Consider the following 23,274-nt stretch of genomic DNA (forward strand, 5'->3'; position numbering starts at 1 on the left):
AATTACAACAATTGAGACTCTGGCTTTCTCTGGCTTCTTTGACACTGCCATGAGAGAGAAAATACTGTCAAGTTCAACAGTATTATAAATAAGCTTTAACAACACAACTAATACCTTAACCTGTTAACTTGCGTTCCCATTTGGAACCCAAATCCGAGAAATGACATACCCAAATTAAATACAGTTCATGATGCCTTTGGACTTTAAACATTGTAGACTAAACTCATTTAAGCCTTGCCAATTTAAACATTCAAGCGCAAGAAGACGCGAAAAAGAATTTGAGCGTTCAATGAGAAGATTGTGTGTGCGCCCTCATCCGAAACGTGTTTTTAATGTTAATCTAACAACAAAAGACAAGGAAATCACTCACTGCTTTTCACTGAATAGCTTTTGTAACTTTTATAATGATTCATCTTTATTTATTTTCTACAGTGAAGATTATATGTTGTTTTACGTTTGATTACATTATACATTGTCTGTACCTGAAAACTACTGTTAGATACCTGAAAAGCTGTTCTGTTGCTTGTATTTGAATCACTTGTTCTTATTTTTCGCATAACACATACCAAACCATACCGAAACCGTGACCCTAAAACCGTGATAAAAACTGAACCGTGAGTAATTTGAACCGTTACACTCCTAATCCCCATACATCAAGACAAAAAAGTATGGCCATTCATTCAGCAAATGCTGGACGGCATCCAGAGCGATGGGGACACGGGGAGACAGCTTCGTCATTCAGGCAAACACAATGGATCTCTTTCTAATGGGGTCTTAAAGTGTTACCCAGACTTGGCCTTCACATTCTATAGCCATCAAAAGATGACTCATAGAGTAAAAAAGAGAATCAATGGCGAAACAGTGACGATAATGATGAGAGGCTCACCATGACTACTAATGCTACTCGAATGCATCATTAGCCAGCAGCTCACCCTGTAGCCAAAGACTGGTTGTCCACTGAAGCTAAGCAGGGTTAAGCCTGGTCAGTACCTGGATGGGATTCCTCCTGGGAAAACCAGGTTGCTGCTGGAAGAGGTGTTAGTGTTAGGCCAGTAGGGGGCGCTCACCCTGTGGTCTGTATGGGTCCTAACACCCCAAGTAAAGTGATGGGGACACTATACTCTCAAAGAGCACCGTCCTTCAGATGAGACGTTAAACCAAAGTCCTGACTCTCTGTGGTCATTAAAAATCCCAGGAAGTCCTTCGTAATAATAGTAGGGGTTTAACCCCGGCATTCTGGCCAAATCTGTCCATCATCACAGCCCCCAGTAATCCTCATACAGTATATACTGAGTGTCTTCATCACTCCGTCTCCTGTCCAGCATTAAGCTGGTGTGTGGTGTGTGTGGTGGTCTGGCGCAATACAGTCGCATCATCCAGGTGGATCATGATGCACATTGGTGGTGGTTGAGGAGATTCCCTCCTTCTACATGTAAAGCGCTTTGAGTGCAGACAAAAGCACTATATAAATGTAACTAATTATTATTATTATTAGGCAACAGCTATGTCCCAAAGCCTAATAAGCTGACTACTTAGACAGCATTTTGAGCATCATAGGCACCTTTGTGTTTAATAAAGACATGTTATGAGCCAAATTAAAATTGCACTAAAGCTAAATGAAACTATTTATAAATTGTTTACACACATTTATTTTTTTCAATTATATATACTTAAATTTAAGACTCAGCCAAGATTTGTCAGATAAAACCCTGAATTTGATCTTAAAGCTATTTTTGTCAGGTCATGTGTGACCTCTAATGGTTGCATAGAAATGTGTGACCTCTACTTGTGCTTTCATGCATTGCATTCATAGAGCATTTTCACCTTCAATATCCATTTATAGCTGCATTTGCCTCTCTGAAATACAAGAGTACACGCAGAGTGAGCGGTAATAAATGAGTGCTGATTTAAGACACTAGTCTAAAGTGAAAGTGAAAAAAAAAAAGGCCAAACTGGATCATCTTACAAACATTCGATCCAGCTATGCGCACTTCTACTGTCTGTGGTTAAGTCATGGGGAACTGGTGTACAGACACATTTGACAATCACACCAGCTTTATAATCATAATTAACAAACTAATCCAGTTTAACAAAATAGTTTGAAATGTCATTAAACTTTAATTCATTCTGTATAGTCACTTAGTGGCCCCCCAAGTAGTATTTAAACTGAATAAAGCAAAAAATTCTAAAGCTTTTTTAAAAAAGAAATTTTGTATTCGTTTTTAACAGTATATCTATTGCTTTATCATTAAAAACCAACTAATCAACTTTAAAAGCAAAACTTTGCTGGTAAAGTGTGTTTGTGCTAGGCTACATTTTCTTTTAAACAAATGCCATTTGGTTTGATTTTTTTTTCTTTTTTATCTAATACAATGATATTCAGATTATTAACAGAGACAGGCTGATTTTGCCCACCAATATTCATGTCTTCATTTAATCGCTTATTTAATATCATGAGTAGCGAACAATGGCAACACCGATGACACCAAACTAGCCCTCAACATTAAACCACTGGACGTTAAACAGGAAACAACAGTGTTCACAGCTTACTATTTTAAGGTATTGTTTGCATTTGCAATTTTTGTTCAGCCACTGAGTGCATGAATGAATGAATGAATGAATGAATGAATGAATGAATGAGTCACACACACAGGAGGTGTCTTCCACCGTGCAAGTGACGTCACAGACTAATGACGTCTCATCTAAAGGGATCTGAATGTGCTGCAGAGAGTCTTACCTCCACCATTTTTGTAGCACAGGTAGGGGAAGCGCCAGACGTTCCCCAGACCCACGGCGAACCCCACACAGGACATGATGAAGTCCATCTGTCTGGTCCAGGTCTCTCGCTCAGGGTAGCCCTGCCTCTTCTCCACCGCAGAGATGGCTCCAGTGGCCGCGGGTCCCCCGTTGAGGGTCCCATTGACGCCTTGATGCGCGTTTCCATTGGGAATGAGATGGCCCTTCTTCTCCTCCACCAGGACCATGTTCAGGGCGCAGTCTGCGTCCAGAGAGGATTTCTCCATCTCTCGTGTAAACAAAGCAAATCAACCTCCTCACGAGAAGGGCTTAAATCAGCAGTCAAAAATAAATATTTGATCTCTTATTGTTTTTGGACTAAGTCAGTTTCAGTTGTCTTTTTACACCAATATGTCCCTTTTGTTCCTCTTTAGATGCACAGGATCTGGTCCTTTATCCTTTTATTTAATAAAATCAGCTGTGTTATTCTTTACGAATGTATTTTTTATTTTATTTTTTTTCTTCCGTTGGCAGTTTGATTTTCTCGGCGAAATTGGCAACGGTTTTGTTGGTTCGTTTTTATCAAAAAGCGCGTTTGTAAAATAAATAGTAGACTTTAAAAGAAAAAAGACACCGATTTAAAACAGCACCTTCAAAAACAATCCACGAAACACTTAAAGGTGAGTCTGAAGAATCGCATGGGAACGTGAATCTCTCAGAGAGAAGGCGACTGCGGAGACGGTAAAACCAAAGCGGCCCTTTGCGCGCGCGGATCAGATGAATGTAATGGAATTACATTCACGAATTGATCGCTTAAATCTCTTCAGACCATTGTTCTCATCGGTATTAAACACCCAGAATGTATAAATGAGACGCTATTCGGAGTCTACAGGAGGTGCGGCTGCTGCTGTCCCTCTGCGTGCTGACTGACTGTCTGATGCGTCCGCGCGAAGCCGCTCGGTGTTTTAACGGGCTCGGTAACGTCATTTGTAGCTCATCCCTCCCCCTCTGTCCCGCTTAAGGAAAACAGGGAATGGAGAGCTCACGTACGCCGCACACTACATACTGTATACTGCATACTACACCGCAAGTGCGATTCTAGCTCACTGGTGCGCTGCGCGAGATCAGATATGAAAGATTTTCAGTGCAGTCTGATCGCCACACAACGCATTTTTTTTTTTTTGAGCTGTATAAATCAAGGGCAGTAAAATGTGATGTACACAAGCATAGATATGTATAGATAGATATATAAAATAGTTTTTCATTTAAAAAAAATCTAAATGAGAAGCACACAAAATAAGCAAATAAAAAGTGAATCAAAATAATTAGATAGGCCTATACAAAATAAAAAAATTAAAAAATTAAAAACAACTTGTTTTCAAAAACTGTTAAATAAAGGTTTGGGGGGCTGGAATAGGGGAACGGGGCAAAAAAGACCATTACCCGTCATCAAAAATCTGTAAAAAATGTATTATAAATTAATTTAGAATTCTTTTACCATTACATTTCACATGAACTATGCTTATCCATAAACCTTAAATAAAAAATGCTTATATAAATAATATAAATATAATTTTAATTGTAATATATATTTTCATTTTAATTGCATTTTTTTTATTGTCTTTCAGGACTAGAAAGACAGCAATCAGCAGAAGTGGGAAGGGACTTTTTAGCACATGCGGGCAGTCTGTCAGCAGATGTATGGCATTCCAAACATACCCACAGCAGGCCACGTAGTGCCGTGAGGACTATTATTCATCAAGTACACCCATCGGTTTTTTTTTTTTTTTTTTGCATTTCAAAGTACATAAGCCTCAGTCTGACCACAGGAGATCCTGTTGTTCCATCTGGAAAATTACAAACTTCCATGAATCACTGCAGATTTTTCATTGATTTGACATGCTCTGCCAAGAGGGATAATATATATATATATATATATATATATATATAGAGAGAGAGAGAGAGAGAGAGAGAGAGAGAGAGAGAGAGAGAGAGAGAGAGAGAGAGAGAGAGAGAGAGAGAGAGAGAGAGAGAGAGAGAGAGAGAGAGAGAGAGACAAACTATGGTAACTTGTTATTCACAGTAAGTAATTAGAAGTTTCACTGTATGCGATCCATGTTAATTTATGATGGATTAAAGGCAGGGTATTACTATATAAGATGTGATGTGAAGAGAGTTTCAACCAGTATAACAAAAAGTGTTAATAGAAAAATTGCCTATACCCTGCCTTTAACAGTAGTAACAATAACTAGTGAATTACTATGGTATTTTGGTGGTAACTGGATACCATGGTCATTTTTTGTAAAGGCTATTTTTACCAAAGACAGTAGCTGGTATTTTCCTGTTTTTCAAGTTTTTCCTGAGACTGTTAAAGGTAGAAACAGTTTGTCCTTGTGGGGTTAAAAAATTAAACTAAGGTCAGATTTGTCTAATGACATGCCTAAAATTTTCACAAACACGTTTTTGGACGGATTATAAGATTCTTGAAACCCAAATTCTTAGAAAACCACACATGTACAGTTGGAGTGAGTTATACTGTAAACATCTCTGGATCATATTGTCCCTAAAAATGTGGCAAATTACAGCGGCACGTTCTGCGAAATGTATGTGGCTGATCCCCTGAGATGGTTCAAAGAAAACTCCTAATTTTATCTCTATGATGAGTGAATTGTGAACATTGTGGTTATCTAATAAACCTTAATGTAAAGTGTTACCAAGTAAATCAACTTGACACAATCATTATTGAACTGCAATGACATCCCAAGGCTAAAAACTCAACCTACCCTCATACAATTTTAGGAAATTATTATGCAACACATATTGTCATATTAGTTTTGCCTTGAAGTTTCACAATATAACAGTATTGCAGCAACATGCTAAATTGTAAAGCAAACAGAATCGAAGCGGCTATATGGCATTCCTTCCAGTTTTCATGTTGACTCATTCGTCAGGTGAAACACAAACCCCACATATGTTAAAATTAGACAGCTTTGCTCTCTGTAAACTTTAAAATAGCTTCTTCCTGCCATCTTTCTTCTTCCTTACCATGCTGGTCATTTACTTGGCCACAATATTAAATAGGACCTATTAAGCTTTTTTACATTTTTAACTTCATTTATTGTGTAATGTTGCTTTGGAGTCACTCCAAAGGCAGTTATTTCTCTATCATTGTGCGCTGTTTCCCTGAAACACCCTGAAACACCTTAATTGCAGGGTTGCCAACTTTGGGACTTTGGCTGGAGTGAGACTCTGTAAAACATCAGTGCGCGCGCGTAACCCAATCCTAATTTTAAAAATGTCAGTCCTTGTTCACTTAGTATAAACCCTGATTTATGGGGGAAAAAAAACGTTTTTTTCAAAATGTACAATTAATTTATTGATTGCACTATAAGAAAAAGATAGAGGTGATTAAATAACAAACATGTAAAACAACATCATCAAAACAATAAAAAATCTCAAAAGGGACACATAATAGTTACTCCACCTCCCCAGAAAACCACAACACAAGTTCCACACATTAGGTCTGTTGTAGCCTATGGCCTGCTTCACTACCTCTGAGGAGCTCGTATCTGAAGCAGGGTTCAATCCGTTCATTGCGTCTGTCACGTGAAAAACGAAAGACTCGGAAGGTTAAAGGGGGGGTGAAATGCTCATTTTCACTCAATCTCCTGTTAATCTTGAGTACCTATAGAGTAGTATTGCATCCTTCATATCTCCAAAAAGTCTTTATTTTTATCATATTTATAAAAGAAAGATAGGCTGTACCGAGTCTTTCCGGAAAAAACCGAGCGGCTGGAGGCGGGCCCTGTGGGCGATCGCTAAAGCTGTGCTAACGCGCCGAGCTAACAACACACAGAGACAATAGAAGCAGTTTTACTCACCGAACCTTTATCATTGTGACTGCTCGATCCTTAAGCATTAGACGATCTGCAAATCCGTCGATCTGGGCTTTGTTTATAAAACAATCATCGTCGAAATGCAGGGAACAAACAGTCTACACAACTCCGTTTATGCTCAGGAAAAACAAACTCCATCCACGGGTTCCTTAACGCTGGGTTCTTTGGGAATCTGTGAAGGGTTGTCTTGCCCTGGCAACCAAAAACACACTTCTTTGGTGACATTGGCTTCCCAAAAGCCGGGCAGGGCGCTTTGATGGCGAACTGCTTTCGCTCTCTTGCTCTGGTCTACGAGTGCGCGCGGCCGCGATCTTACCGGAGAAGTGCCCTTAGGACCCATATAAGGAAATTCCGTTACATCTGACGTCACACATGCCCATACTCGAAAAAAACTTTCCGAAACTTGTGACAAACCGGAAGGACAATTTTTGGCACAGAAATACTCCTTCAAACGTACAATTTATTTTTTGAAACTTTGTCCATGTTTAGAATGTGAATCCAACTCTTTAACAGTGTAAAAAACTCAGTATGCATGAAATAGCATTTCACCCCCCCCTTTAAGTAATTATTTTATGTTCCCTGTAAATTATTTTTGACTGCATTATAATGATTTCTTAATTCAGAATATGATAAAAACTGCGTAGGTGGATGTGTTCGGGGAATTTGGCTGTTAAAAGTATAACATTTAAAGCCCCTTAAAGGAGAAGTTCACTTTTAAAATGAAAATTCTGTCATCATATACTCACCCTCATGTTGTTTCAAAGCTGTATGAATTTCTTTCTTCTGCTGAACAGAAAGGAAGATATTTAGAAGAATGTCAGTAACCAGACAGTTTTTGGGTCCCATTGACTTCCATAGTATATTTTTTTCCTACTATGGAAGTCAATGGGACCCAAAAACTGTCTGGTTACTGACATTCTTCTAAATATCTTCCTTTCTGTTCAGCATAAGAAAGAAATTCATACAGCTTTGAAACAACATGAGGGTGAGTATATGATGACAGAATTTTCATTTTAAAAGTGAATTTCTCCTTTAAATGAACGAATTACTCGAAAAAAGATTCGTTCATTTTACTGAACGAGGTAGAACAAGCAAGTTAGTAAAATGATCCGAACTTCCCATCACTCACAGGGTGCCATCAAGTGACAGTCTGGTGTCAGTCTTGTTTAGGCCAATAACTGAAAAGGTTCGCTCAGCATCCGCATTTGAGTGTCGCAGGCTCAACACAATCTGGGCAAACTTTGATCATTAGGGGAATTTTAAAATGCCACTTGCCCGATTTGCCAAAACGTAATTTGTACCATGAGCCTATTTTTATTGAGCAATTTAGCTGGCCCACATAACGCACGTCAGACAACGTTCGCAACTATAGTTGAAGTCTGTACTCTCGGCACACAGACTGATTAGGCAAGGCTGCGTTTGTAGTGAAAGGCACACCATTTTATTATCTGCTTACCTTGATTGTCATCCAAACTTTCAAACGCGCATCAGTGGGCTCCGACTCCGAACCTGTGCTCTGAACTCTCTCTGAACTTTTCACACGCAACTGACGTATCAGGTTTCAGCGAATCAAAGATCAGAGAATACTGCAGTGAGAACGTTATAGGCAGATTTTACAGCTGTGGGCCTTAAACTCCTCTCCTGTCATTAATACGATGTGGTCTAGCCATCAACAGAAAATTAACGGATTGAGAGGGGAGAAACATGGATTTCTTGCGTGTGTGTGAGAGCGTGAGATTGATGCTGGAAGCGTGAGTGTCACGCCAGATGCGTGAGAGTTGGCAACCCTCTAATTGTGGTCTTGAGTTTTCTTCCAGGAATGTACGCATCACAATATCCCTCATTTAAATCCCACCCAAGGTATAAACAGGGACAAGAACTGGTTGAGTTGTGTCAGTAGTGTTTTGCAACTCACAGTTATGCTAAAAGATGTGACATTTCCAAAAAAAAAAGAAGCTCTAAGCGCTTGACCAATCACAACACACTGGTCCAGCCGGAACAGAGAGTTACTGACAGACTGGGAAGAGAGGTGCTGCAACCATGTCAAAAATAGGCTTTTCAAACATTCAAGCCTGAAAACCAAAATCAAGACTATGTAAAAGGGCACATATAAGTCCTCTTTAAGTACTGTAACAAAACACAATATCAGAATCCTCTTCACTTTCAGAAAAACTGTACAAAAATTGTTCCTTTACATGTGCAACAGCTTGTCACTGTGGTGCTATTATAGGGACAATTTTGTTCTATTTATACGTAATATTAAATACTGTTAGAAAGCATCCTTATTTGCCCCTAAAAGGTGCATATTAGTACTTTAGAGTAACTACTTAATATAGTTAACTAAAGAACTTAAAAGGCCCACACTGAAAAATAACATAATATTCAATAAATCCCCCCCACCCCATATTTGTCTGTTTATTAAATATTTTGCTTAATTTGATTACAATCTCAGCTACAAATAAGAATCATTTCACCATGGTTAAATGCATTCTGCAACAAAGATTTGCAGCATTTTTCCGCATTTAACTATATTGTATTGAAATACTGAAACTGTGACCAACAAAAAATAGCCCTTATCCACTTTATTTATCAGTGCACTGCAGAAGTAGGCTATTTTCTGTGAATGTGCAAGACTTCTGATCCATTAGCTACTATGTTGTAGGTAAATAACAAGAAGTTGTTCCATTGTCAGTCATTGTGGGATGGGGCAAATTAATGAAGCCTCATTAAGCACTGAGGCTTTCCCTACAGCAGATCTAAAAACTCGAGTGTTGAAAACAGCGCTATCTGCTGGCTAGTAAAAAATAAAGCAGCCAAAAGCCTGTGTAAGAAAAGCTCCGTCAGATGAAGCATCCACTACACACGTGTGTGATGACTTTCTTTCTCTCTCTAACCCCTTCAAGTGTGGCATTAAATGCCAGTATGAATATCAATATGATGTAATAAAAAATAATATACACATAGCCTACTAACAGAGTTGCATATGTCTAGTATTTTATTTCCTGAAAAAATGGGTAATCTTCGAGTGACTGGGTATTTTAAAATGTAATTGAATAGGTATTAGGCTACTCGTAAAATAAGGTCTGGGGTTCGAACATTCCAATACTATACGCAATAGCGCACGTGATTGGAGTTGGACAGAAAGTGAGGTTTCGTTTGTAGCCTACTCGTTGTTCATGTGACTCATTCAGTGAAAAGAATACACTCCCCGATACGGGGTTTCACTGGAGATTTTGCTGCGTACTCGATTCATGATTCGAAGGTAACAACAATATCAGTCACACTCACAGCATGACTGAGAAAACGCCACGTTCCACGGCAAACAAATATAAATATTAGCTACATAATCAATAATGGTTAAACGATTACAAACATTCTAAGGGATAGTTCACCCACAAATGGAAATTCTGTCATCATGTTGTTCATGATGTTGTTGTTCCAAACCTGTATTAAAGTGCCTCCATTTTGCTTTTTTAAAGTTTCCTAATGTTGTTTTGGAGTCTCCTACAACAAGTTTACATGCATCAAAGTAAAAAAAAAAACCTGTTTAATTTTCTCATAGTATACATTTGCACATCACCACATTCTCAGTGATTCTCAAACGATGAAGCAAGCATGAAGTCAGATGAAGCAATCTCTCTAAGGGGCGTAGCCACGGGTGTGCCAGGGTGTGCCCACCCACAGTGACACACCTAAAAATGGATGCAGAATTATTTTTTATAGTCTTGATAAAAAATGTTTTACTAAACTTGGGCTACTGTTGTTTACCTAGAATATATATATTTTTTAAATCAACCCTTTCATGCGTAAGTTAAAAATATTTTAACCTGACCCCTTGTTTCCATGGCGACGCGTCATGATTGTCACGTGACAGACACACCGCAGCCACAATAACTATGTATCGCTATTCGTTTTATTTCGTTTTTCCTTTAAAAATATTCACAAACTTGCTTACCATGTCAACTATCTGATATTCCGATTCTTCGTTTAAAAACCTTTATAAATTATCTTGATCTATAACGAGCTGAGCGCTGCAGTTCAGAGTCCTGTCAGCATAATCATAGACGACGGGGGGGGGGGGGGGGGTACAAGAATATACAAGAATATTTTTAAGGCTGGCCTAATCTGACAATAAATGTGGCACACCCAGATTTTCAGATGCACACCCAGAGTCTCTTTTCTGGCTACGCTACTGCTAAATCCCTCCTTTCCGCGAGCTACTCTGCTCTGATTGGCCACACAGCTCAGTTTGAAGTATTTCAGAAGTATTTCAGTAAGACTGTAATAATGTGAGTTAGCCAGTTAGCAGGAGACCTACACAATATAAAACTCAAAAATAAGTATTTTGAACACCATCTTTCAAGAGCAAGCGGTTTGCGAATCCTACACTGAACTCCAAGATTTGAGAAGCAGTCGTCAGTAAAATAAAGGGAACATAGCAAAAGTTCAGGATTATACTGCTGTGGTATCCTGGTTAAGATTAATTTTAATTCAGTTTTAATAGAATTTTAACCACTGATTCTTCACATGCTCGTCCTTGGGCAGTGTACAAAAAACTTTGTAGAGCACAGTGTCTACTGGACATGATGCTATCCAGTACACAGGAATCAGCTGCTGTGTTTGAGGTTCAAGTTCCCTATCAAGGCTACGGAACTCGACATTACGGATGTCGTATATGGGAACTCCTCTCATCCTTCACTTCTGCTGAAATCTTATAGGCTAACGCCAGCAGAGCTGGCCAATTGACGCAAATATGCAAATACTGAAACACCGTTGCAGTTATAATGCAAGTGCAGCGTCAATTCCCTTCAGAATCTCTCTCTTCACGCTTAAATCGTGTGCTAGAAAGCTGATACTTCAAAATACTGGAATATATTCGCCGTCGTCGAAGTTGCGTCGGAGATACTTACACTGTCTCCTGCATCCGATGGCAGCTACCTGTAACCTGTGCTCGGCCCCCATCGCCCCCACCGACACGCACCTGTTTTGCATCGCGTGCTTGGGGCTGGCCCATGCCGAGTCAGCCCTCGGGGACGGAGGGTCCTGCGACCTCTGCGCGGACATGCCCCTCCGAGTCCTCAGAGCCAGGAGGGAGGAAGCTCGCGCAATAGCGGGGATTGGGCCTACCGCCGCCTCCGAGCCGCTGGTAGCCCCCCCCAACCGCGGAGTCGAGGTCCGCTCCCCGGTGAGCTTCCCCGACCCCACCTTTCAACCCCCACGCGACGTCGCCGACTTCATTTCCTTCGGGGTGAGTGAGGAGGACGACTCCATGTCGCTGTCGGCCTCCGAGATCGACTGGGGTGCGGAGCAGGCCGCGCCCGGGGCCGCGGGGCAGGACTCCCCGGCGGACCTACAGGACGAGCTCTTTCGTGTCCTCTCGAAGGCCGTCGAGGAACTGGACCTCGAGTGGAAAGCTCCTGATGAACCATCAAAGAGCAAGCTGGATTCGTGGTTCCTGCAATCGAGCCGCCGCCAGGCCGCTTCGAAGAGAGGAACACCGTTTTTCCCCGACGTGCATGAGCACGTGGTGAAGTCGTGGGCGGCCCCGCAATCGGCGCGCACCCTCACTTCCACCCAGGCCATGTTTGCCCCCGTGGACGATGCGGGGGACCACGGTTACCTCAGCATCCCCCCCGTCGAGGAGACCGTCGCCGCTCACCTCTGCCCGTCGGCTCCCGCCCTGGGCTCGGACCGCAGCCTGCCGTCCCGAGCCTGCAGATTTACGGCCCACCAGGCTAACAAGGCCTTCGGTGCCGCGGGGGAGGCGGTATCCGCGCTGCATGCCATGGCCCTTCTCCAAGTGCTACAGGCAAAGCAGCTGAAGTCTCTGGATGGCGCCGCCTCTATTGACGCTGACGCCATCCGGGATCTCCGTTCGGCCACGGACCTCGCGCTCCTGGCCACGAAGCGCTCGGCCCAGGCGATCGGCCGCTCTATGGGCTTCCTCGTGGTCCTCCACAGACATCTGTGGCTCACTTTGTCGGACGTACAGGAAGCCGACAGGAAGACGCTCCTGAATGCGCCCATTTCCCCTGCAGGCCTGTTCGGTGACGCGATGGAGAAAGTCACCGAGCGTTACTCGGAGACGCAAAAGAAGGCCAAGGCTATGAGCCACGTTATTCCCCGGAGAGCGCCGCCGCCGCCGCCGCCTCAGCCGCGCTCACGTTCGTCCTCAGCCTCAGGCCGCCAACCACAGGCTGCGGCCAGGAGACAAACAGCGCCTCGCCCGGGACAGGACGCCCGTAGGGGCCGTAGCGGTCAGTGGCAGGGGGCGGGTAACAGGAGGACGCAGAGGAGCCCGCGCAGGAAGCCCACCGCGTCGCCTGCGAGGCCCAAGCAGTCTTCCTGACCGCTCGGGCAAGAGGAGGAGAAAGCGCCAGTTCGGCCCCGCGTCCAAGCGGCGCGCTCTAATGCACTTGGTCCCTCGGAGTTCTGCGAGCGACGCGTGCAGTTGTGTTGTGAATGTAAATGTAAACAATGCTGTTGCAATAAAACAAATCACTACTTCACAAACAGAGCTTTTTTCTCCTCTTGCACCACACACTGTGTTACTCGCCCTGCCTTCGAGCAGCGCAGAGCCACGGTCAATAGCTACCCCCAGCACTCACACAGCGGCCATGACCGCAGCGGCGATGACCGCAGGTTTAGATCAGCCCACGCTCAGTCGTTTTCAGGCAGCATGGGAAGCTATTCCGGGCATTTCACCGTGGGTGTTGAATATAATTCGGCGCGGGTACATGCTTCAGTTCAAACGCAGACCACCCCGCTTCCGCGGCGTAATTCAGTCATTAACTTTGCCCCAAAACGCTCATGTGCTGAGGCAGGAAGTGTGCAGCTTGCTCGAAAAGAAGGCTATAGAACCAGTTCCCCCGAGCGAGCGGGACAGCGGGTTCTACAGCCGCTACTTCGTCGTGCCGAAGAAGGGAGGGGGTCTCCGTCCCATTCTGGATCTGAGACCTGTCAACAGAGCGCTTCACAAGCGCGCCTTCAGGATGACAACACTGAAACAAATCCTGGCGCAAATTCGCCCCGGGGATTGGTTCGCTTCAGTGGATTTAAAGGACGCTTATTTTCATATTCAGATAGTGAAGCGTCACAGACGATTCCTGAGGTTTGCGTTCGAGGATTCGGCGTACCAATATACGGTGCTTCCGTTTGGACTGGCCCTAGCCCCCCGAACGTTTTCGAAATGTGTAGACGCGGCACTTTCACCCCTCAGATCGAGCGGAATGCGCGTCTTGAACTATCTGGACGACTGGCTAGTTCTCGCTCAGTCGAGAGAAACGCTGATCAGCCACGTGAATGCCCTCCTTCGACACTTAGAGATGCTTGGTTTGAGGGTGAACGTCCAAAAAAGTGTGCTCACACCGAGCCAGACGACAACATTCCTGGGAGTGTGCTTGGATTCGGTGAGAATGAGAGCGCGCCTCTCCCCCGAGCGAGCGGAGGCTCTGAGCTCTTCTCTCGGTCTCTTCAGACCGGGCAGGCTCGTCCCACTGAAAGAGTTTCAGAGGCTACTGGGACGGATGGCAGCGGCATCTTCGGTATGTCATCTGGGGCTGCTGCATATGAGACCGCTTCAACTCTGGCTGAAAGCGCGCGTTCCCCCGAGTGCGTGGTATTCTGGCCACAAGCGCGTCATGGTCACCGGCGGATGCGCCCGTGCCCTGGTTCCTTGGAGGAACCCGGATCTCTTCAGCGCAGGTGTCCCTATGGGCTTAGTGACACGGCGAGTGGAGGTCCTGACGGACGCTTCATCCACCGGATGGGGAGCGGTCTGCTTAGGCAAGCCCGCCTCGGGTCGGTGGTCAGAGAAGCAGACGGAGTGGCACATAAATCGCTTGGAGCTAGAAGCGGTCGCTCTAGCTCTCAGAGCCTTCCGGTCTCAGCTGGAGCAGCAGCATGTGTTGATTCGGACCGACAACACTTCTGTGGTCTCGTACATAAATCGCCAGGGCGGTGTACATTCCAAAGCCCTATTCAGGCAGGCGGAATCCCTTCTGCTATGGGCGGACCGGTTTTTCCTCTCGGTGAGAGCGGCGCACATCCCCGGTGTTCTAAATCGCGGGGCGGATATGCTCTCGAGAAAAGGGATTCCCCAAGGGGAGTGGAGGCTTCACCCCGGGACGGTTCAGCTGATATGGAATCGTTTTGGCAGGGCGGAGGTCGACCTCTTTGCGACGAGCGAGAACACGCACTGTCAGATGTTCTTCTCGCTGTCCCGTTCCCCTCGGGAGGTGGACGCGCTGACTGCACGATGGCCGAGAGTCTGTCTCTATGCTTTTCCTCCGGTGAAAGTTTTGCCCATGGTGTTGTGCAAAATCAGGGAGGAGAAGGCGGCGGTGACTCTGGTAGCCCCGAACTGGCCGAATCAGCCCTGGTTCGCGGATTTGATAGAGTTACTAGCAGGGCAGCCATGGGAGATTCCGCTCAGGAAGGACCTTCTGTCTCAGGCGGGCGGAACGATTTGGCATCCCAGCCCCGGGCTGTGGAGCCTCCACGTGTGGCCGCTGCAGGGTCGCTGAGCGAGCGGGACGCGCTGCATTCGCGAGTTTTGAATACTATCGCAGAGGCGCGAGCTCCGTCCACCAGGCGTTTGTATGCTCTGAAGTGGGGTGTATTCTCTAAATGGTGTCAGGATGTCGGTTTAGACCCAGCGGACTGTTCTGTGTCGGATATTCTACGCTTCCTTCAGTATAGGATGGATGAAGGGAGCCTACCATCCACTCTGAAGGTATACGTGGCCGCTATTGCCGCGTTTCACCCCCCTGTTGACGGACAGTCTATCGGTAGACATGCGTCGGTGACACGGTTCCTCAGGGGAGCTAGGAGATTGTGCCCTGCTCGGCCGCCTTCTGTGCCGCCGTGGGACTTAGCTTTGGTCTTGGAGGCTTTGTCACGACCGCCTTTCGAGCCCCTTGCCGCGATTGCCATTAAGGAGCTATCGCTAAAAACGGCTCTGCTTCTCGCTCTCGCCTCGGCGAAACGGGTCGGGGATTTACAGGCTTTCTCTGTAAGTGAAGATTGTATTCGCTTTGGACCGGGAAACTGTAATGTTATTCTCAGACCGAGGCCGGGTTACGTTCCTAAGTCGCTCAATACCCCGTTCAGAGCGCAGATCGTTTCTCTGCCTGCCCTGTCCGCTGAGCCATCAACCTCTCAGGGTTCGGATGCTCAGAGTGCTATTTGCCCAGTCAGAACGCTCCGAGAATACATTTCTCGCTCGGCCGCGTTTCGACAATCGGACCAGCTGTTTGTGTGCTTTGGTGGATGCAACAAGGGACGGGGGGTCTCTAAACAGAGGCTTGCTCACTGGATTGTGGACGCTATTGTTTTGGCTTATGATTGTCTGGGACAGGAATGTCCCCTGAACATCAAGGCTCATTCGACTAGGGCGATTGCCTCCTCGTGGGCTTGGACTAAGGGTATGTCTATTCAGGATTTATGTCTTGCGGCTGGCTGGTCTTCTCAGAACACGTTTGCCAGATTTTACAAGTTGGATTTGCCCTCTGTAGCGTCTCGAGTGCTTTCGGTGAGTTGATCATTTACACAGCATTAGAGAGCTGCTCTGCGCTTTGCTCATGAGTTGTTCTGTGTGCTATTGTGTGTTGTACTATTGTCACCGCTATGCGTTGGCTTTCTCTGTTGTTGTTGCCCTGTTGGTCTACAGTGCAACCTTCCCCCATTTATACTTCCCGGGATATGCAAATTCCGGTAGTGTTTTGTGAGCTTGTGATTGGTCCCTTTGGACCTATCGGAGGTTAGAGGTTCACTATTGGTCAATCTCGGCCTATCAGGCGCTTACATTCTGGGGGCGAGGTTTGTATTGGGTCTGTTTTCAGTGGTTTGCTGCCACGGCGGGATTCTATACAGTTCCCATATACGACATCCGTAATGTCGAGTTCCGTAGCCTTGATAGGGAACGTCTCCGGTTACTTTCGTAACCTCGGTTCCCTGAAAGGCAAGGAACGAGACATTACGCTCGCCGCCGTGTTCGCTATTGATTTAGCGTTTGTTCGATTCTGAAGGGAATTGACGCTGCACTTGCATTATAACTGCAACGGTGTTTCAGTATTTGCATATTTGCGTCAATTGGCCAGCTCTGCTGGCGTTAGCCTATAAGATTTCAGCAGAAGTGAAGGATGAGAGGAGTTCCCATATACGACATCCGTAATGTCTCGTTCCTTGCCTTTCAGGGAACCGAGGTTACGAAAGTAACCGGAGACGTTTTCCCTGGTGTCTGCGCATGCAATAAGTGGGCGGGCAGTATGCTAATATTTCGTCTTGACATCACAACGAAACGGCTTATGACTCGTTTGAAAAATTCATTCACTTAGAGCTATGTTACACACTAGCCTACATGAAAGGTCATTTTCAAAAATCCATAATAGGGGCACTTTAATATCTTTCTTCTGCTGAACAAAAAAGACGATATTTTGAATGTCAGTAACCAAACAGTTGATGGGCCCCATTGACTTCCATAGAATTTTTTTCCATACTATGGAAGTCAATGGGGTTTAGCAACTGCAAATGTAAATGTAAAATTAATGGGTTTATTATTTAATATTTCCATGTATTAGAAGTAAATTTCAGACATCTGAATCTCATTTACTGGGATTCTGCGCTGTCATCGGTTATTCAATTATTCAACTAAATTGTCAAAATAAAATTTTAAATAGAATAGTTGATTTAGTATTTTATATTAATTACACTTTAAAAATATAATAAGAATTATTAATAAGAATAATTATATCAAAAGTAATTTGTACATTCTGTAAAAGTATATCCAGGGAGGGCTTCTTACCCCAGGTAGGGGACCAACTTACCCCAGTAGGGGCCATCTTATACGCCTTATTTTGGGTTTTTGAGAAATTTTGATAAAATTTAGTGCATACAAAAAAAAAGTGGCCTGCACATTGGAGCCCTCTTCAGAAAAAGAAAATGTGCGCAGAAGTCTTTGTTAAAGCTGAACGGCGTAAGCTAACCTGGTTCAGGGCCTCCAGGCACGGGTGAGCACTATACGATTGCACTTTCACGTTTCTATCTATCTAAGTTTAGTTTAGAATAGACCCCGTGACTTCAGGAGCAGCTGCCTTGCAAAGGTTATGGCCCTTTTTTATAGCGCCTTAGAAATAGCATCTGCGTGGAGTCATAACCCAAGCATGACCATCACCCCACAGCCTTCTACTGCTCAGACTTTGACATACACGCTATTAAACAGTAGAATAATACAACATTTCAACCATGACAATATGTTTTATGCTATACACAACCATTCAAAAGTTTGGGGTTGCTAATATTTATTTTTTCCCTTTAAAAAAGAAAGAAAGAAATTAATACATTTATTTCATTTATATGGTTACAAAAGATTTACATTTCAAATAAATGCTGTTCTTTTAAACTTTCCAGTCATCAGAGACTACTGAAAAATGTCATGGTTTTCACAAAAAATATTAAAAGGATAGTTCACCCAAAAATGACAATTCTGTCGTCATTTACTCACCCTCAAGTGGTTCCAAACCTTTAGGAATTTCTTTCTTCTGCTGAACACAAAAGAAGATATTTTGAAGAATGTCGGTAACCAAACAGTTGATGGCCCCCATTGACTTCAATAGTATTTTTTCCCCTCCATACTATATGAGTCAATGAGGCCCATCAACTGTTTGGTTAACGACATTCTTCAAAATATCTTCTTTTGTGTTCAGGAGAAGAAAGAAATTCCTAAAGGTTTGGAACCACTTGAGGGTGAGTTTTGGGAGAAGTATCCCTTTAAGCAGCACAAATGTCTATTCTCCAACACTGATAATAATAAGACATGTTTCTTAAACACCAAACCAGCATATGAGAATGATTTCTGAAGGACCATGCACTGAAGACCGGAGCAATGATGCTGTAAATTCAGCTTTGCATCACAGCAAGACATTTTTTTTTTTCAATTCAAAATAAATGCAGGCTTGTTAAACATAAGATACTTCTTTCAAAAACATAAAAATCTTACGGACTCAAAACTTTTGCATTTGTAGTGTATGAAGTAATGATCTTGGAAGATTTCTCTGTATGACTAACTCTCACAACATGTCTGGGAAATCACGTCACAACATGTCAGATGCGGGACAAAAATAATTTTTTTATAAAGGTGACTATTCACATATTCATACAGACATTGAGTCAATGTGAGTTGTCAAAGTTATCAAAACACATATCACGTCAGACATATATACAACTAGTCAAGACTCATTTGCATAAAGGGGTCAAATCATTTTGCATTTGCAGTGAATGCCCACTTTATTGGCTGTAGTTCACGGTGTTACTTTATAAAAGTAAACAGCTGGGGGTACAAATTGTTCCTACTTAGGTCAGAAGTTTAGTATGCCACAGATAAGGACTGGCACAAAAATCAATATGGCCATTCACAGCCGTACTGTTGTCACGCCTTGAACGGCACACGGACGGTCTTATCCTACAGCGCAAGACTGTTTACTCGCAGACTTTCACAAGAACAACTTTTTACTTCTCTTATAAGTTTCAATCTGACCTTTCCAGACATTTCTATAATTACATTTCCTGTAAAACAGCATCTCCTGTCTTGAAATGAAATTATAGTTACAGCTTTGGCACTTAGCATTTTCTGTGTCAATGATCAAGTGACAAACATCAGCACTACTAATTGGATTTGCTAAAATTTCAATCGGAAGTATTGATTTCCTGAACAAATAGCAAAACACTCCCCCTGTCTTATTGGTCAGAGAAACAGATAGTCCCGCCCTGAACTCATGCCATTGGCTGAGTCAGTGTTTACATAAATGCTTTTCTTATTAAGTTGGTTAAGTATTTTAATATTCAAAGTTAGCCAGCGTTAACATGTATGTTGACATGCTGCATGGTAGCAATATTACAGGGTGGTTGGTATTGATTTTTTTTTTTTTTTTTTTTAATCATAAAAAAACATGAAATGAGAGATCTGTCATATCTGGAGACCAGAATATATTAGATACTTATTTTGAACTTTCTATTCATCAATGAATCCTGAGGGGAAAAAAAGGTTTCCACAAGAATATTTAGCAGCACAACTGTTTTCAACATTGATAAGAAATGTTTGGTTTCAGCTTTAAATAAATTACATTTCAAAATATATTACTATTATTATTATTATTTTCTTATTATTTTTTATATTGCTTACACACAATTTTTGAAACTATGGCTCCATTTCTCAAAACTCTACCCACAAAACACACAGAAGATGCAAAACATCACATCTCTTGCAAAAGCAAACACTTAATTCAAGTGTTTATATATTCAAAATGTTTATATATATAAACAGGGGGAGTGTTTTGCTATTTGTTCAGGAAATCAATACTTCCGATTAAAATTTTAGCGAATCCAATTAGTAATGCTGATGTTTGTCACTTGATCATTGATACAGAAAATGCTCATTGCCAAAACTGTAACTATAATTTTCATTTCAAGAAAGGAGATGCTGTTTTACAGGAAATGTAATTATAGAAATGTCTGGAAAGGTCAGATTGAAACTTATAAGAGAAGTAAAAAGTTGTTCTTGTGAAAGTCTGCTCACTGTAAACAAACAAACAAACTGTAGTTTTACAGAATTTTACTGTTTTATTTTACAGATTTTTCATGTATTTTTGAAATGTGGTAAAAAAAACGTCAAATTACAGAAATAGACTGCAAATGTACATTTCCTGTGTAAAATTACATGAAAAACATGTAAATGTCATGTAAATTTCTGTAATTTTACGGGTTTTTCTCTGGCACCCCAGCTGCCGGAATATTACAGTTTTTTTATGCGGATTTTTTTATATGTATAAAGTCAGTGTGAAACTGAAAAATGTTATTTAGATAAATCTGTTTCTTTTTTTGAAGCACAATCTGAGAAAATTAAGCAGGTTGTTGAGAACATCACTATCATAATATTCATAAAACATTTTTGTAATTTGTACATTGACTGCTGGGGGTCATGAACATCTTGTTCAGCATCACACAAGATTGAACGTGAGCCAGAACTCCATATTCCTGTGGACTCTGAACATAACGTTCAGTAGGCCTACTAAGGTTAAATAGCAACATTGTGAGATGTAAGAATTATGACTCATCAAACATCACCAACTAAAGGTTCAAGTGTGTGTCATATTAAAGGGGATAGGCCTATATAATGAAAAACAGAATTTTCGACCCTGCCTGGAGAACAACACAATGCGTACTGTTATGCAATGGTACGCCAATCATAACAGAGATCAATTGCATGTAGAAATCTTAAAGGGGCAGCAGCACAACAGACTGTTTAACACTCATGATCAGAAAAAGGGTAGAAAATGTTCATGCAAATTGATATTTCCGCCATTAATGCTATTACAGATCTTCTGAAAGATTACTGAACCACCTGATCAAAACACAAGCGAAGAAGATGCAGAAACAGACGATATGTAACCATGTGCATATGTAAAATAATGCGATCATCAACATTAAACAGCATATAAATCCAAACTGCCTAATGTTACTGAATGAGATGTCAACAGGATAAGACTGTGAAGCTTTGGAGGTGTTGATGGACTCAATCTACTCCATCTGTGTTTTGATTATCGTTCTGAATATGATCCAGATGTAGTCGTTGACAAAAACATGATTTTCTCAGCTTTTTGGTCAAAATGTTGCTTTTTTTCCTTTTTCTTTTTTACGAAACTTACCCACATTCAAGTGTTGATAAAAAAAAGACAATTTTTTGTTGTTGTTTAAAAGCCGAGGGTTTGTTCTATCTTTTGACATATTGCATAGATATTCATACAAAAAAATATTCTGGAGGCCATGAAAATGTAAAAAAAAAAAAAACCCTGGCGGTGGCTGGCAACTTAAAAATAAACGCTGGCGGAGAAAGAGTTAAAGGGATAGTTCACCCAAAAATGAAAATTAGCCCATGATTTACTCACCCTCAAGTCGTCCTAGGTGTATATGATGTTCTTCTTTCAGACAAATACAATCTGAGTTATATAAAAAAATGTCCTGGCTCTTCCAAGCTTTATAAAGGCAGTGAATGGCCGTTTCTGTTTTGAAGCTAGTTTTTTTACTTTATAAAGTTTTAAATATTGATATTTTCCTTACACAAATGCATCGCTTCGCTTCAAAAGGCCTTTATTCACCCCCCGGAGCCGTGTGGATTACTTTTATGATGGATAGATGCACTTTTATGGACTTCAAAACAGAATTGGCCATTCACTGCCATTATAAATTTTGGAGAGCCAGGACATTTTTTAATACAACTCTGATTGTATTCTTCTAAAGGAAGAATGTCATATACACCTAGGCTGACTTGAGAGTTAGTAAATCATGGGGTAATTTTCACTTTTTGCGAGAACTATCCCTTTAAGATCTAATATGACCCACTACGAATTAGACGAGGGGCAGTCAGTCTTACTTTTAAGTATCAAATTAGGCCAATCTATGTTTTTTGTAACGGATTTAAAAAAGTTATGAACAGTATTAAAGAAAAAGAAAAAAAATGTATGTATAATTTGTAAGACTAGTCTTAGCGGTTATAAGAGGATTTAGGGCAATTTTTTTTCTGGTTTCTTGCACCAATTGCAGTATTTTTTTTTTTCAGCATAACCAAAAATATAGAAAAATAAACTGATCATGAACCCTGACATTTTGTGTGTGTCTATGTATGCATGTATGTATGTATATGTGTATATATATATATATACAGTATATACACACACATTACAATTATTGTATATTGTATATAATACATTTATTATTATCTCTAGACAACAATAATTTTCTCTAATAGTGTAGGGGCCCTTTATTATGGAATTAAAGTTAATCAAGGCTTCCATCTAGTGGTCATTCTCCATTTCAACACACAGTATGTGGTGGTGGAATATGACAACTACAATTACTTTGTTGCAATGTTCATCAACAAGAGATGCCAATAATTTTACAATGGTTTGTAGCTTAAAAAAAATCTTAAAAGGTAAAATTCTACAGTTCATCACTGTAATTATTTATCAAATCAGATTTTATTAATATTCTTTCTGCCTAATAATGCATGCCATATTCTTTTTGCACATCATTTGTTGTTTGAAAAAAAGCCTGGCATGATTTCTCAGTATGTAGTGTATGACTAATGTCAAGTCACATTTCACCTATTTACCTTTGATACCTTGTGAGAAAGCGTATTTTAAGGCCAAAGCACACAGCAGGTGAGAAAGTAACCGTCATTCAGGGTTTATGAGTGAGTGTGTGTACAGTGTTCACAGATGGGTGGAATGATAATACTCGAGTGGAAAACCCCTGTGCCCATACAAGGAGAGCTGCGAGAGCTCTGGATCTGTGGGAGCATTACTGAAAACAGACTCAATAACGTAAACAGAGACAGTGGCTCCTGGCGATCTCAAGGCATTTTAAAACAAACTGTAGCGCTTTCAGTTCAGCAAAGCCTGACTGTAATGATGAAGAATGCTTATTTAATGTACAGCTCATCAAATATATCCTGGAGACAATGTTCATCTGTCCTTATCGTACATTAAAGCATTGCATTTGAGGAAGTCTGAACCAGTCTTAAGTCAACTTTATTTATATAGCGCTTAAGGGGCCTGTTGGAGTTTGACCAACCCACCCCTCTATCTCC

General features: G+C 41.9%; 2 protein-coding genes across 2 annotated transcripts in view; one reads left to right on the top strand and one right to left on the bottom strand.

The window, feature by feature from the left end:
• The window catches only part of slc6a8 (solute carrier family 6 member 8), a 35,128-nt gene extending 31,435 nt beyond the window's left edge, over positions 1-3,693 (bottom strand). The window contains exon 1 of the mRNA XM_079897835.1: positions 2,738-3,693. Within this exon, the coding sequence (XP_079753961.1) occupies positions 2,738-3,023 (286 nt within the window). The 5' untranslated portion in view covers positions 3,024-3,693. The remainder of the gene's footprint in view (positions 1-2,737) is intronic.
• Positions 1-23,274, top strand: part of pnck (pregnancy up-regulated nonubiquitous CaM kinase) — a 42,649-nt gene that overhangs the window by 7,856 nt on the left and 11,519 nt on the right. The gene's annotated exons all lie outside the window — the stretch shown is intronic.

This window comes from Squalius cephalus (assembly GCF_949319135.1).
Source record: "Squalius cephalus genome assembly, chromosome: 16".
NCBI classification, from domain to species: Eukaryota; Metazoa; Chordata; class Actinopteri; order Cypriniformes; family Leuciscidae; genus Squalius; species Squalius cephalus.